The sequence below is a fragment of the Phocoena phocoena genome, chromosome 14, assembly GCF_963924675.1.
Source record: "Phocoena phocoena chromosome 14, mPhoPho1.1, whole genome shotgun sequence".
Lineage (NCBI taxonomy): Eukaryota > Metazoa > Chordata > Mammalia > Artiodactyla > Phocoenidae > Phocoena > Phocoena phocoena.
Window position 1 is genome coordinate 34,409,760 of NC_089232.1, and position 17,052 is coordinate 34,426,811.

A 17,052-nucleotide genomic window follows, 5' to 3' on the forward strand; every position below is an offset into this window, starting at 1 on the left:
ATGGGGAATCCTTAATGGCCCAAAGTGTCTTGATTCAAATCTGGAACTTAATAAGACTTGTGCCCAAAGAAAAGTGCTGATTGCCACATCCCCCAGTGTCCTTTCATAGTGTCCCATGTCAATAGATTCACCAGGTTCATTTTCTCTCTCTTTGCCCCTAGTGAGATTACTAACCAACAATATTTTTATGTTTTTAATTAGAATCTGAAAGAGCATTTGGGCACCATATTGCATTTTTACAAGCTCTGCATCTCTGAAACACAATATTATATTAACGTGATAGTTTATGAAGAAATCATATTACTAAATATCATAAATCACAGAAACTTCATTGGCTTCTTCTAAAATTGTATGTAATCTGCTGACTACACCACTCACAATTTATAACAATCTATGCAAATGTATATTAAAGCCATAAAAAGTACCCCCCCACCCATATCCTTTTCCCACAGGCCAAATAAAGGTGAATTAAGGGAATCTGGCAAAGGGTATACATGGCTATTGCCATTTCCCACAGCACATAGGGTATTCTCCTCTGGGAATAAAACATTTTCTTTAAACTACTGTTTATAACCCTTATCAGCTCAACAGCAATAGAGCCATCAAGTCCAATCTCTTGTGGAAAAAAGTCAAGGTCAACAAGTACTTGCATTTTTGTTTATCTTTAGCTGCAATTGCTACTGACATTCAATTGGGTAATAAACATAGGTCTGTCAAATGTTCCCAGCGAACAGGTGATCCAAAAGCTATCTCAGAACGAGGCGATTGCCAGGTAATCATGCAATCCTGTTAATAACAATTATGATTTGAGCACATTTATTTATAGATGCAAACACCAGTCAGTTCTAAGCAAACATTGCCATACCATTCCCACCACTGGGTAATAAGAGTGAGGAAGTACAGGAGGGCTTTTTCTCGAATTGCTCACCAACAATAATGTGTGCATTCCCATGAGCAGAGCACCATCCAGAGAAAAGGTTTTCTCCCCTTATCTCTCCTATCTAAAGGCAATTTTGTGTATCAATACAGCCATGCCCTTTACTCTGTCTGCCGCCCAGGATCTTGAGCCCAGGTGTCTCTCTCTGCCTGAAAACCAATTCTACGGTTCTGTGTGTGTGTGTCTATTTGGGATTGTTGCATGATTCCTTTAAGCCAGCATGGTTGCTACCTGAGAAAACACTTCGTTTTAACTCGACAAGTGCTAGGTTTTGTTCAGCATGTTTAATTCTACAGAGTCAGAGAGATATTTGGAATAAATACTTCTTTCCAATCCATCAAGAAACTCACTGATAGCAACAGGAGTTATGCATTGGGATCTGGGCAGCACATGGATCCTCGCCACATTCAATTTACAGATTAAAAATAGAATCTGTTCCAGCTGCAAAGTAAGACACGTTAAACCTACTGCCTCCATTTGAAATACGGAAACTAAATCTAAGGACCACGGCCACGATCTAGGATGATGATTCTGACCCACATAACACAAGCCTACTGCCTCCACTTCAGTTATGAAAAATAAGCTTAAGGAATATTCTTGGAGCCCTAAAGGAATGCTTCTACTTCTTGCTATGTAGCTTTGATTAACATTCCATCATTTAGTGGAGCAATTAATATTTTCCGAAGCTGACTCCTTTCCTATGAAGAGCATCAGGGAGAGTGGCATTGACATATATACGCTACCAAATGTAAAATGGACGGCAAGTGGGAAGCAGCTGCATAGCACAGGGAGATCAGCTCTGTGCTTTGTGACGACCTAGAGGGGTGGGAATGGAAGGGTGGAAGGGAGACTCAAGAGGGAGGGGATATGGGGATATATGTGTACGTATAGCTGATTCACTCTGTTGTACAGCAGAAACTAACACAACATTGTAAAACAATTATACTCCATTAAAGATACAAAAAAAAAAACTTAAAAAAAAAAAAAGAGGCTCAGGACATCTGGAAACGAAGTAAAGGACAATCCTTCTTAAAATACACAAACCCACATCCTGGGAAAGAAGGTGAAAACTGACACACAAAATGAAGTATACTATTTTAAAAGACACCTTTCGATGTAGACATATTAAGTACGAGGTGAAAGTGTTGTGAGTCAAGAAAATACTGTTACAGTATAAAGAAGTATCCTTCATTCTTTAACGTTCAGGCAAAAAGTGGAAGGAACCAGAGCTGTATCTGCAGGCGCAAGAGTATATTATTTTCCTCCTGGAGTCGATTAAGTCTGGCAGGTAATTTGAAGATTCTACATACGAAGAGAAATTAGCCGCCTGGGAAGTGGGAAGGCAGGATTAGGGCCCACTGGGAGTCCATGAACACGAAGGCCCATGAAACAAAGCATCTACTCTGCAGATACTCAGGAAACGCTCATCCATCAGTTGTCAAGCAAGGGGGGAAGTCACCTCAAGTTCAGAACAGTAAACTGATGAAATGAGTCACCAGATTCCCATGATAGCTTGGCTGGCCTCTTCCTTTCCGCACAGCCCCCTGGTCACCATGGAGCCAGAGCCTTCTCCGCGGGAGAGCAGGACAGCAGAGGGTGGTGGCCGGGCTTCAGCGGGCCACCCTCGGAGAGGGTGGGAAGAGTGTCCAGAGGAGAAGCCGGAGCCAGCAGTGGCCAGCCCACCTTTGGGAGGCTACCCTCAGAAGACAGTGAGCGTGCTAGAAGGGACCTGTGGTCTAGAAAGCAGTGTTCTGAGACCTGGCCTGTTTCCGGGCCCTTCTGAACCCCACACACCCGCACCCCTCAGTCTGGTCCAGTGTCCTCCTCCAAAGCTCTTCTCTGCAGCCTCCCCCACCCGCCTCCGTCCGTGTGCTCAGCCTTTCTGAACAGCAGCAACACTGGCCCCAGCTTCCTCCCCACACATCCCTCCTTCACTCGGATCTGACCAGGACACAACTCTAACGTTTTCAGTGGCTCTCCAACTCCCAACAAACTCCCAGCTCCCTAAGATGACATCTATGATCCTTCGTGGTCTGGCCCTGCCACCTCTTGGCCTCACCTTAGACTCTCCCTTTCCCATGTTCTCTGCTCACACTGAGGCGTACGGGAAGCCTCGGGAGTGTCACGCTTTCTCTCTCCTTCACGCCTCTACACAAACTAATTTCTGTGCCTCGCATGCCCTTCTACTTCTCCATCCATCCCAAGTTTCTATCAAGTTCCCCAAGTTTCCTTGGGGGAGCTGGCTAGGAGATTGGGAATGAAAGCAGGTTGCTTCCAGGGCTAACTCTGGGGGATGCGGTAGTGGTTGCCTAGAGTGCTGTGCCGAGAAGGACCCACATCCAAGTCCCATTCAAGCTCAATGAGAAAGTGCACTGTGATCTATTAAGGATGCCTGCCGGGGAAGGATGGGGAGAGGCAGTCGCTCCATCTTTACCAGTTTGTTAGGTACTGTTCCTCTGCTTCCAAATTACACTGAGCCCACTGAATCATGAGACTTAACCTACCATGTGTGAACTGTCTGCTCGGCCACAGGACTGCCAGCTTCTTGATGCCAGGAATAGCCTCTTTCACTCTCAGTTCTCACATCTAGCAATGGGCTACTACATAGTGGACATTCAATTAGTACTCAGTGAGTTAGTGAATGGGGCTATTTCTGTCTTCACCTTTTCTCCTTTTGGGAGCATTCCTCTCATCAGCTTAAAATTCACAATATCAAATCACACCTTTTTAAAAATTTTTTATTTATTTATTTTTGGCTGTGTTGGGTCTCGGTTGCTGTGCGTCGGCTTTCTCTAGCTGCAGCGAGCGGGGGCTACTCTTCATTGCGGTGCGTGGGCTTCTCACTGCGGAAGCTTCTCTTGTTGCAGAGCATGGGCTCTAGGCTCGCGGGCTTCAGTAGTTGTGGCACATGGGCTCAGTAGTTGTGGCTCTCGGGCTTAATTGCCCCGTGACATGTGGGATCTCCCCGGACCAGGGATCGAACCCGTGTCCCCTGGATTGGCAGGCAGATTCTTAACCACTGCGCCACCAGGGAAGTCCCAAAACAATACCTTTGATTGGCACTAAAAGAATTCCTTTCACATAAGGAGATGTTCTGAGTGCTTGGTAATCCAAATATGCACAACACACAGTCTGCTCCTATTTCATAGGTTGAAATCATATTCCATCAGAACTTCCGTTGTTAAAGACCGTGGCCCCTGAATCTTCCCATCCCGGTATCCCACCTCATTCCCTCGACATCTCCATTTTCACCATCACTTATCTGAATCTCTCTGGCTCCATTAACCCTGTTTCAGAGGAATAATGAGAAGGACAAGAGCGTTCTCGCCTGCATCCCAAGCCCCAGGTGCAGGGAAAAGAGAATGGAGTTGGCTCACCATGAAATGGTCAGAAGGAGGAGATGGAAAAGCGGGAAAAGGTCTCATGGCATCGCGAAATGATCAGCACTGTGGCTCATATGAAGACAGGTTGTCATCTGTTTCGACTACGGAAATCAAGACAAGCTTAGATACCGAGGAGTGGAAGTGCAAATGGGCTGAATATAAATCCAGACATCCGAACAAATCAATCAAATAGTTATCAAGTACTTACTCTATTTGCAGTACTGTGCTAGGAGCTGAGGGGAATGTAGAGGAGGCCTACAGCTGTCGTTAGGATGTCAGCCTATGCCACCTCACTGGATTCCCTGGGTGAGCACGTGGGGGTCCTAATGCCTGTCAAAGGGATTCTTCTGAGCGACACTTCCATGGATGCTCTAAAGCTTGTAACTAATTATATTTCACTCTTCATTTTGGCTGCTAGGAAGCTCAGAGCCAAATTAACTGCCTACTTCTAGCAAATGGACATGATCCTATAATTCATACTGTTCCTGACTACCCTTAAGACTGACTTCTCATTTATTTTCCTTTCATTCTGATATCTTCATCTACTTTGTTTGAATCCTATTGTATACTTTTGCTAATTTCCTTAAATCCTTTCATAGAAAGGAAAGGAAAATATGTAAAAGCATTGTAAAATTAAGATATATCCTTTTTCTCCTAAGGTATCAAAGTACAAAAGGGCGCAAGGTACAAGGTGCTAACTGTCCTGCTCTCACAGATGCATTGTAATAGGGGCACTCAAGGAAAGAGTCAAACTAAAACAAATGAAATGTTTAAAGAGAGAGAACTGATTAATGTTAATAATCTAGCTACAAACCTATTGGCAAATTCAATGTTTTCTGCATTCACTCTTCAATTCCCCCTTTCTTAAAAATATACGATTTTGAAGAAAATTTAAGATTTTCTAGATAAGGTCATGTTCTCTTTTTCTCCTGATATGGGAATAAGTAGAAGGAAGTTCTACCTCTTCCATTCTTTGTTAGGAGATAAAATAAGCTTCGTCTAGGAATGCACACGGGTTGATATTGGTAAATGTGGGAAGGCTAAAGCTAATTGTACGAATCAAACAGAATGCTTTTAGGTTAAGTAATTACGGAAAATTGTCTGCAAGACTGAACTAATCCACAAAGCCAGACACTTGAGCAAACCCCAACTTATCAGCTACACTTCTGGGACCAATCAATGTAAGAGGTAGACAACGCCCACCTCTTTTTAAGGAAAATGCTTGGCATAAATTTACTATTTGGGTTAGTTTTTGCTAGGCCAACAGCCAAAACCTCCACCGCTATCCTTAATTAGTGCTAGCAGTCATGAGGGAGAGAGATAAATTCAGGAGAAGAGCTAAATATCACATCCCAGGGGATGCAATCATGTCTGCTGCTGGGAACAGCACAGGACATAAAAGCGTCCTCCCAGGGTGGCACAGTTACTCCTGTAATTCATCCTTAACCTCTACCCTAAGATCCCTCAAAAGATACCGAAATGCTGTAGCCAGTCCCCACCCATCCTCTACTGGAAGCCCATTCAGGGCCAGAGGATGGAACTCAAGTGTAGGAGTAGGCAGAACCAGCAACTATGTGGATGCTGTGATTTAAGGTGCATCCCCAAACCCATCTACCACCAACTTCTGAAAGAGCTACCTGTCGAATCTTTCCTCGAGTGCCCCGGTTAAAATGCCTTTCTGCGGGTGGGAACGCACAAGACCTACGTATCTACTTACATTTTGACAGAGATTACCATGTGAGATTAGCCATCTGGCACCCAAAAGAAATCAGTCCTGAGGGAATGTAGTGTAATCACAGTTTGATAGCATGAGAGGGTTCCCAACCCTCTTCAATAAATAATTATCCATCAGTGGCCGTGTGTCATAACTGTGCTGGGCACAGGACAGTTAAAGATGAAGAAGACATAGTCCCTTCCCAGGGGGCATCCTGGGGAGGCTGATGCATGAATGGCTCCTTTCAATATATGAGAAACGATAAAACACAGGATGCCCTGACAACACAGAAGAGGATCACTTCCTCCAATCCGGGGGTTCACAGAATACTTCCTGCAGATGACACAAATTAGTTTAGAAGTTTTTAACCTGGACTACATAGACCCTCCCACTACAAGGGGATCCATGGTTAGAATTTACAAGATCCAAGTACTTGGAAGGGAAAAAAAAAATTCACCTTTTAGTCTCACTAACCTCTAACTGCAATTAGCATTTACTTCAAGTGTGTATCTAGATAACGTAACAAACCACAGAACTATTAGTAGGACCTGTGACTTTGTCACCCATGGAAATCATATTCACATAATACAATACAGTTGTTACAAATATCTTAAGACACCATTTACATTCATCACTATTTCAAAAACGTGATAGACAATAGAATTATTGCTAGACCTTGTTACTTAATGCATATTAAAACGAGGCACTTATATCACTATATTACGATTTGTGTTTTAAAATACTTTGTTAGGACTTCCCTGGTGGCGCAGTGGTTAAGAATCCGCCTGCCAATGCAGGGGACACGGGTTCAATCCCTGGTCTGGGAAGATCCCACATGCCACGGAACAACTAAGCCTGTGCACCACAACTGCTGAGCCTGAGCTCTAGAGCCTGTGAGCCACAACTACTGAGCCTGCGTGCCACAACTACTGAAGCCTGCGTGCCTAGAGCCCGTGCTCTGCAACAAGAGAAGCCACCACAATGGGAAGCCTGCGCACCGCAACGAAGAGCAGCCCACGCTCACCGCAACTAGAGAAAGCCCGCGCGCAGCAGTGAAGACCCAACGCAGCCATAAGTAAATTTATTTATTTATTTATTTTTAAAAATAAAATATCTTGATAACTGGATTTCAATATAATTAGTTTCCCTTATAATCTTATGTATTTTGTTTTGTGTGTTAATAAAAATATTACTCTGACTAGGTATCCATTGACTTCACTAAATTGCCAAAGGGGTCCCCTCCCCCCAGAAAATGTCAAGGTCCCCTGAAGAAGACCAGTATGAGTCAGCAGCCACATGACTAAAGGTGGAGAAAGCAATGATGACCCCACTAGTTCAAACAGCAAAGGCCCCGGGTGGCCACGCGGGAAAACTGAACCAAGTTCCCTAGAGTGGCCTCATAGGGCCCAGAGATGCTGAACTTATATGGCAGTCAGAGGACGAAGGTAGAGGTGTCCCTCTGCAAGTCAGGCCAAATCCTACCCACTCTGTGTTTCAGTCAACAGCCTTGACCACAGAGTTCACTGTGTCTGGGTCACTGGTGTGTTGTGAAATAAACACACTCACAGCTCCCTAAGAATATTCAGCATTTAGCAAATATTTCACTTGCATATGCTTGATGCTCTTGGGAGCACACACGAACTTCGTGAGGGCAACTACTATGACCTACTCATTTTTGTAGCCTCACACAGCACACCTTCCACACAGTCAGTGCTTAATCCATTTTTGATGACTTGACTAGAATGCATAAATTTATATTTCCCTCCTTAAGAACAACTTGTGATCATATTTTGGCTCATCTGCAGAAGTGCTTATAATTCTAAACTCTTTTTATCTCCTTGGGCTGTATTAAATGGATGCTTCCCTAAAATTAACTTCCTCACTTCTGCCTTGCCAAGAATGACACCCTGTGAAGAATCCACCACTGGGGACGATGGATTCTCTCCTGGTTTATTTTCTTGGGTAGAAACTGAAACACATGTTTCTGCTGTGCGGTGGCCCTGGAATGCCTAGGAGGATGGACCTGAAAAACAAGTTATTGCTTATAGTTGAAAACCCAATGCAGAATCAAGAGAAGAAGGGAAGGTGAGAGAGAATAAGAGGAAAAAAAGGCCTTATTTGGAAACTGAATTAAATAATTACACAGTAGGATCTGGGTTTTTAAAGCTCAGGTCACCGTTTTTATTATTTACATAAGGCAGTAAAACGCATGTTATTAATACGAGAGTGGAATATATTCTTCTACAAAAGATGTGCTTTTGAAAAATACTTAACGGTCTTGGAAAGAAAGAACTAAGCATTATGAATCATTAACTTCCAGGTCCACTACAATAGAAAATATATCCCACTCTCGCTGAAACGCCAATGTTGTTATAACCAGAAAAGCTTTCTCTAATTTACAGCAGACTGAGTGAAACTGAAGAGAAGATACCTCTCTAAAAAGTTTTCATACCTTCTGGCTGTAGGACTTCCTGATGAACTGATATAACATCATTATTCACAGAATTCTTTACCACTCACTTTTTAAACTATCACGGGATTCTTGAGAGACTGATGTCATTAATTCTAGGAAAGTCAGAGAACTGGTGTATAATTTCAGAAGTCCTACAAGCCACGCTGGAGTCGGTATCTCTTAAGAAACAATCACAACAAGAACAAAATTCCAATCCATCACAGGCAACAAAACCCCAGTATCTGCACCGGTGACAACGGCAAGTGTCGGCAGCAAAGTCTACATCACATACCAAGTCCACCGTAACATCGCAAACCAGAGGGAAAACAGAATTGTGGTTTTAAGGCCATACTTAACAAATATCACACCTCTTTTAAGTTTCAAAAACTAGAGTACAAAATGTGATGAGCTATCCAGACCTTGAGTTCACACATAAATAAAAATGAGCAATCAACAGAAAATATACGAAATGATCCTGCTGACTAATACCCTGCCTTTTCCAAAAGAGGGTCAGACCCATTCAAACCCAGTCACATGAGGATGGACTCTGTAAAGGTCAATCAAAAGCAGGCTGAAACTCCAACTGTCTAGCTGACCTTCAGAGCTCGTGACAAATTGCTATCAGTCAATGTCAACTAATGACAGAGCTCTTTGGCTAATCAATTGTTCTAAAAATGATCAAGAAAACTACTCACAGGACAGCTCATTTTCACATCAATGCCCGTGAAGTATGAAAAGCTCATTTTTTGAGTTTTTAATAAGCTCATAAGTAAAGCAGTTACTTGGTAACAGAGGTCACCTTACAGAAAAAGATAGAACCTTTGTCTGCCTTTTACATTCTTTTATTACCATATTATAGTAAAAATATGCGATGGATATGCCAGAGGGCTACATAATAAAGTAGGTAACACTTCATCTACTTGAGACAAATACTTCTGTGTTAGAGGGAAATCTATTTGGGAGTAAATAATTTCAAATGAATTTTTCAGTTGTTTAAGATGAAAAGCAATGACCAGGTTTACTACCGATGTAGCCTAATAGTGAGAAGACGCACTTTCTGTGAAAACACTCATGGCCAAGTTCATGCCCCTAAATAAACAGTTATGACTTTTAGATGATGAAGTTATTTTTCTTTGTTTTAAGATGATCTGCTTTCACGATGCTTGAAGTCAAGCAAATGGAGAATAGAAAACGGTTACTCACATTTAATGAGTCAATAAAAGGTAAGGTGACTAGAGTATGGGGTGTTCTTGGGAAAACAATTCTCTGTCCATACATCTAATTCAACATGTTTGATAAGTTAATAATATGGACCTTTGGATAACATGGATTTGCAGCGTGTAATGACTTCCCCTTTCTTTTTTACACCTGACTTTTCCCATCAGGAAATCATTTTCCTATTCTGCCTGCCACTGCAAGCAAAGACCACACTTTAATTTGAATACAACATTAAATGTAACTCAAGTACCACACGGGGCTGCAGTGGCCCAAGGGCTAAGGCCTGTGGTCACAATTATATTTTCCTTTTCTCTTCTCACCAAAGCATATTTTTCAATATGCATTCTAGTGCCATTGAAATGTAAGAAGTTCCCGGAGAAGAACAAGGCTTAAGAGGTAAGTGTGAACAGATCTAAAACCATTCAAGTCACTCTGACCAACAGACAGATGAAAGGAAAAAAAAAAAAAACCCTACTTTTTAAACATTTTTCTTCCTTTTCAGGGTTCTTAGGTTACTATAAACATTTTGTTTTTAAAATAAGTTGAGATTAAAAAAAAAAAGAAAGACAGAAAACTGTTTCAAAACAAGCAGTATTCACTTTGTGTCTTCATCCGAAAAACTGCGGATTACAGATTGTATCCTAAACCTGAGTTGTTACGGTAGTTTTTCAAATGAAAATATCTTCCGTGGCCTCAACTACTCTCAAGTTGTCCATAGGAAAGAAATAAAGGAGGGAGGGCAACACTTAAGCCGAGACATAATTGGAAGTATGTGAAAAATGAAGTGTCAGTTTGGTCAATAAAGGGCAAAGGTCAAGGGGAACAGCAGCCCAAACTCTGTGCGAAATTGCTCATTAAGACATCCAATCAGAGAGCTCCTTCCCACCTATCCCATTATTCATCAGACAGCTGACTGTTTCAAATGCCTGGGTTTGGGCTGTTATTACTTTTCTTCTTCATGTAAAAGGACGAGCTGGTATATAAATCGTTGCTTAGTCATCTGGAACAAAATGCGGCCCTTCCCTACATCCCTCTCCCTGCCCCACACCCCCGCTCCCTCTCACCCAGCTCTGCCTGCTGGCTTCACAGGTCTGAAACGACCGCCTCGAGATTCCCTTCAATAATAAATGGAACTGCCTTCTGCCTATAGGTTGCCTGAACTCCTACAAAAGCTGGTGTGGCGGGGAGGGGACGGACAGTGGGAGGCACTGGCCGCTACTGATAACATTTTATTATAAAGAAATAGCAATGCTTTTCAATTGTTCCTCTTTACAGAAACATGCTGGTTTTGCTTATTTTTTTTTTTTTTTTTTTTAGTGGGAGCAAAGATACTATTGTTGATCTGAGTCCTGGCCCCCAAAGAAGTTCGTAAGTGCGTTTTAGAAGTTCTAGAGACCAAGTCAAGTCCTTTAGGGCTGAAATGCTTCACATCAAATTTCTATGTAGAAATAAGACTTTCTTTATCCTCACAAAAGAGGAAAACGAGATGAGCTTGAAGTGGGAAACGTTCTGCAAGAGAAATGTCTTCACTTGTTTTGTAGGCTCCTCTTCTCAATTCAATAAATTTCAGAATGAGTGAAATGGTAGAGGCTCTTAATACATAATACAAATGAATCATATCCATCATCCTGCTTCTCTGTAAATAGCTCGAGCGTCATTCTGCTCAGCACACAAAACTGGATTCTCAGTCCCCGGCAGAGTAGAACCCCCTTGAGGCTAATACTGATTCTGTTTTATTCACAGCTCTGTCACTGTTACAGAGCGGAGTGCCAGGCCCAGTGCAGACACTGGGGGAAGAGTCCCTGAATCGATAACAGAAAGAATGGCCCTCGAATGATCTGTTTCCCACTCCAGTATCACATCAAATAGAAGCTTGGGCTTTGGAGTCAGACGGTACGGGTTCAAGTCCCTACTGTACCACCAACCAGTAGGTGACTTTCGGTAAGTCTCTCAGCCTCTCTGAACCTCCAGTGACCTCCTCTACAAAGTGACGGATGAAATACCTACACTGACTGACAGCCCCGTAATACGTTATTTTATTATTTTATTACTATCATGTATTCGTCTCTCTTGACTTTCAACCCAAAACAGAGATGTGCCCAAACTCAAAATGTGGTCAAGTACAGCTAAGGCTGCTCATGGGTTACAGTGTCCGCGGCAGCCCTCCTGGGGAGGAGTACAATCCGGTGGGGAAAGGCACCAGATTTGCTTGGTGTTCTCCCTGTCCAGACTACACGCTTCCTACGATAGACCCTGATTATGGTCAGTAGGGCAGCCACACACAGTAGGATGGAAAAAGACACATGAAAGAGAACAGTATCTGCCAATGTGCACCTCATCTTATGAGACTCTGCTTGGGGGGGTCCTGAAAACACCCCATCCTAAAGTAGTTACAAAGGCAAGAGACCAAGATCCGGAGGTGACTCTCACAGTGACTCACTTCAATATTTCTGAGCTTTACTTTTCTCTCTTCTGAAATGGGAAAATAGCAAATCATTGACAGTGAGAAAATAAGAATCCAATCTCATATCTTTGGAAGTGCTTTGAGGAAGTTAAAAAGTAGACAAAATCAATGTCCCAGCCGCAGCAGCAGAATCCCCAACCAAACACAGATGTTAGGCCTTCCTTTTAAATGCCCATTTAAAGGCGCTCTGCTATTAAAGAATCGATTTCCTGCAGGGGGCCACAAGTGTTCATATGAAATGAATGTAGATGCCATTAAGAAGAGTTACCATGATAAATAATTTGAGTTGGGGGAGAGATATATTCTGTAAATCATGAATAAACATCAAATCCCTGAATAATAATAATATCTTTCACATTTTCTGATTACATACTTCACATATATGCTCTTCAGAACGCCCAGGGCTGGATTTTGTACTTTACTTTTTTATGCTTAGGTAAAAAATGTGGACTCAAACTACTCTATCAACCCCAAGAGCCACTCATTTGGCAAATCGTCAGACGCTCAAAAATCCCCCAAATTGCTGGAACTCTAACTAGGAACTGTTACTGTATTTTGAAATCTGTCAGAACATTACAAACTTCCTGGATGACCGATTTTCTTTGCTTTACTTTGAAAGTCCAGAAGAACAGGACAGAGCCTGTTACATGCCCACCTTGTACCACAGACAAGGTTATTTAACAGAGGACCAAAGCCTAGGGGATTTCTTTTTTTTGTACCCTGGGTGCCATAATGAAGTGGCAAACATTGAAAAGGAATGAGGAGAAAAGAAATGCGGTACAAATAATACAGCAGAGAAAGTTTTAAAATACGTATTACTCCCATCTGTGAGGGAAACACCTCTTTGGATATGTTCCTGACAGATTGAGTTATTTCTGTCTATTGGGTATGTATAAAGACATATTTATGGATTTATAAATCTTTTGAAGAGGGCTGTTATTTACCCAGTTGACTAAAATGGACTCAAACTGTGTAAATAACTATTTAGGACATGCACTACAGGCCAATTGCTGGCACGGCTTACACATCCATGCCTGCCAGAAAAGGCAGACAGGAGAACACGGAAAAGCCACTGTGCACAGCTAATCCGAACGCTGCACAAAGACCCAGCTCCACAGGTCCCAGGGATGAAAAAGAGAGTTGAGAAGCGTTGTGGTTGGCATGGAAATGCACCGAAGTTGTTACAGCAACACTTCCAGGCATCATTCCGCGTTTAGCAGGGAATAAGTCGCACTGCCCAGGAGAGGGCAGTGCGGGGAGGGGCGGGCCGGGGGCGGGGAGGGGCAGGCCTGAACTTTTAGGCCTGATGCTGCACCAGGGCTTCAACAAATCGCTCAGCTCACCCACAGCTTCTGTCCCTCCTCTGTCGAATGGGGCTAGACCTGTTTTATCTGCCACCAGAGTTGTTTTGGGCAGGTTCAACTGAGGTCATTCCAACGAGACTATGTATATGAAAATGCTTTAAAAAAGAAAAGCGAGGTGGTGGTCTTATATGAAAAAACAGATGTAAGTGGAAAACTCTGGTAACGTGAAGGGTATACGGCTTACAGTCACATTCACGGTTAAATTGGCCTTTAGAGAACACGTGTTGAAGGAGAAAGGAACCTGAGAAATTCCTGATTCCTTGTTCCCACAGGTCAGAGGGGAAGAACTGGGGTGGGGCATTTGCCCTCTGAAAGTCCTTTTATCAGATGATGTTTAAGAAAACTCATGTTTCCGTTTTAAACAAATGCATTTCAGCAGTTTACAAGCCTTCAAAGTAGCAGCCAAACGACCCTCCTGACGGTAGCCTTAAAAAGCAAGACGTGAAAAAGAAAAACAAACAAACAAACAAAACACTAGGCTACGACCCCATGTAGCAACTCTGGAGTACAGGAAAAAGAATCGAGAGTCCATCTACACCCTCCTGAAAACTCTTGGTGCAAGCTGAATTCTGAAAGTAGGGCTTCATATGGAAATGCTGACCTCATCTTAGCTATAGTGCTGTGAACAGCAACACCATAACACAGACATACGCACACTTGAAAGGAAGTAGGCCCCGTGGATTCTTGCTGCATATCGTTTTCCAGTAAAAGGCAGAGGTCAGAGGTTACCAGTTTCCGCCTCAGCTCTGAACCAGTTTACTCTTCCAGGCTCCATTTTTGCTAGACTTACCGTTGCGATGAAATCAGCAACTTTTCTCTGAGCAATAAAATATCTCAAATGCTTAAAATTCTATGTGTAGAAGTTATCTCCAGTCCACATAGCATACATCTGCCACCCCTCCCGCCAAAAAAGAACTTTTCTGTTTCTGTTGTCAAATTAATCGTGTTCAATTCATCGTAGACTTTGCAATTTTAATTGGTATAGCCCAGGTCGGTTAGAAAACACAATTCTTTTGTTGGAAAACAGCACTCCAGTGAAACATGATCATAAAACCGGATTTTAAAGTATGTACCTACTGCGGGCTCAGTCAACTTCAATAAAGCCGTCTTTTTATATTCAGAGAGAGAATACTCTCTTCGGTTGCATGAACTGAACACAAAATACCCTGCAGTAGTTCTCCTCAGAAGCAGTACAAGACATCTAAATCCTCATTCACCTTACTGCTGAAGCTTAGCTTTCTGTTTAAACTTTATCTGCTACCTGTTATAGTCAGACATGCACATCCATGGACACCCAAATGCACATACCGGTGTGTGCATTCCAAGAACCACACAAATGAAATTGATCTAGATTCTTGCCATTGCATCCTAATTCCCTTTAGTCTGACTTTGCCACGAAGCCAAGCACTTAAGAGATTCAAATAAGTAAATCCAGAAAAATGGCTTCAACCCAGTGAAGAGGGAAGCCCGGCATGGGTTTCTAAAAGGCCCACTGCCTTCTCGGCATCTTAAGACATTGTTCAGTTGGAATCCTAGTGGGTGTTTCTTCATGATCTCTTGAAAAGCCTCTAAGGGTAAGTAGTAATAACACTTTTTTATTTGTAGAGCAGGGTATTAGTGGCATACTATTTCCACACATTCGAATGTCTCATCTACTTCTCTGCTCTCAGTCCATTCACTGACCCTGTTTTATGGAGGTGGCCAGGTGACAGGCAGCTAGGCAGCTGGTCTGGCAGAGAAAGAAGAAGGGGGTCGAGAGGAATAAAATAAGATGAGCCGGTTCTCATATTACACGGGGTTTATAGGAAAAACTGTAATAAAGAGTTCTAGGAAAACCTGTATAAAGAGTCCCTCACCAGACATTTCTAATTTTTCAACCCTGAAAAATGACACAAGTAGCAAGAGAACAAGAACAGCTCTCCTACCTTGCTCACTGCTGTTATCCCCACTGTGTGATGTGTGGCCCCCGCTGGAAGGGCCCGGGGTTCCTCCTGAGCGGGTAGATGCCGTGTCATCGTGATCTCTGTTCCAAGAGGGCTGTGAGGGCACAAAGCAGACATCTGAATAGAGTGGTCTGTTAACACGGTCCCGGTAGGGTCCCCTCGCACAGTGTCAAAGTGGTGGAGGGCTGGAATGGACAACCACGTCATCTTTCCCGTCCCCCTACACTAATGGTGCCAGCTCAGAGCTCCACTGGTGCATCTAAAATTTGCCAATTTCTGCTTCGAAGCTAAAATAATGTCTACCGATAGTTATTCTGTAAGTAATTGCATGCTTTATTACTGAGGAAAACAAAAACATTCCCGGCAAAGAAGGGGGGAGGGGGACACCGCTGCCTCTTCATTCTGACTGTATTTTTAATGTCAAGCAACCCTCTGGTACAATAGTCTGCTACTCTGAAAGTGCAAAATGAGAGTGGTGGTCTGTAACACTGCGGTGTGTAGAGGCTTCTGATTCATCCTAGAAGGCAAACATGGCAGAGCTTTTAAGACCTCACAATTAGGCCGGGGTCCATAATAGCTAGGATGTGTCAGCTGTTTGCCGGATGGTACATGGCAAATGGACCAGGCACGGGGACAAAAAGAAATGAGAATAACAATAGATTCACGTGGACTGTGTACACTCAGCCCCATGCCGAGCCTTCTTGTACTATTGAAGGGAAAACAGATGTTGCTTCTTATCACTGGGTGTATTTGAAAGTATCATTCAGATAGGAAAAAACTGGCTGTAAATTAAATTCTTGGGGAAGACAATCATGGCGACTCTTCTCCCAAATCTCCCTTTATCACCAGAAAAGATTTTGATTAGCTTTTAGCGCTAGCTTTCAGAAACAGCCTTATGAGTCACTGGTCATCCTGCACAGTAGGGATGATGCAGAGTAGAAAGCTGATTCTTGGCTAGGAAGGGATATTTGTCTTCAAGATTACCAGCGGGACAGCACGATGACCTTGTATGTAAAATATGTCTACATCATTTCGGTCATTGAATGTCATGGTTCCTGACTGTGCAGTAGTGAAGTTACTGACCCTCCCAACATTTTAAATATGCCTAGCAAAACCAAAGACTCTTTGCTTATTTCTTGAAAAGTATTTCCATATCCCAGAGAAGATAAGAAGAACTGAGTAGATCAAAATGTTTCAGACACCCAGGGAGAGAAAAGTAAAGATCCCATCTAAGAGTCGTGCTATATAAGAATCAAAGGAAGAGGTTCACTGTTCCTGAAAAGGATGTTTGCCTGCCACCTGCTCTGTAATCTTGGCCAAACGATTACCGCAGCCCCAAAAATGAAATAAAGTCACAGAAAGATACGCGCCACTTGTGTGTTTGATTCAACCATTTATGCATATTCTCAAAAGCAGTGCTAATTGATCGGCTGATTCTGTGATTGAAAGATATGTGAGCTGTGAAAGAAGTGCTTCTGACAAACACGCATTCTGCAGCATGCCAAAAGAATGCTGTAAGACGCAATCTGGAACACATGCTCAGAATGCAAACAGTTAATGCATAAATTTTCAGTTTG

The 17,052-nt window shown here is 42.8% G+C and overlaps 1 protein-coding gene across 7 annotated transcripts in view; it reads right to left on the bottom strand.

The window, feature by feature from the left end:
* MEIS1 (Meis homeobox 1) overlaps positions 1-17,052 on the bottom strand; it is a 136,970-nt gene that overhangs the window by 92,948 nt on the left and 26,970 nt on the right. For all 7 annotated transcript variants that reach the window (XM_065891754.1, XM_065891750.1, XM_065891749.1 and 4 more), the window contains one exon: positions 15,458-15,569. In XM_065891754.1, coding sequence (XP_065747826.1) covers positions 15,458-15,569 — 112 coding nt within the window. The remainder of the gene's footprint in view (positions 1-15,457; positions 15,570-17,052) is intronic.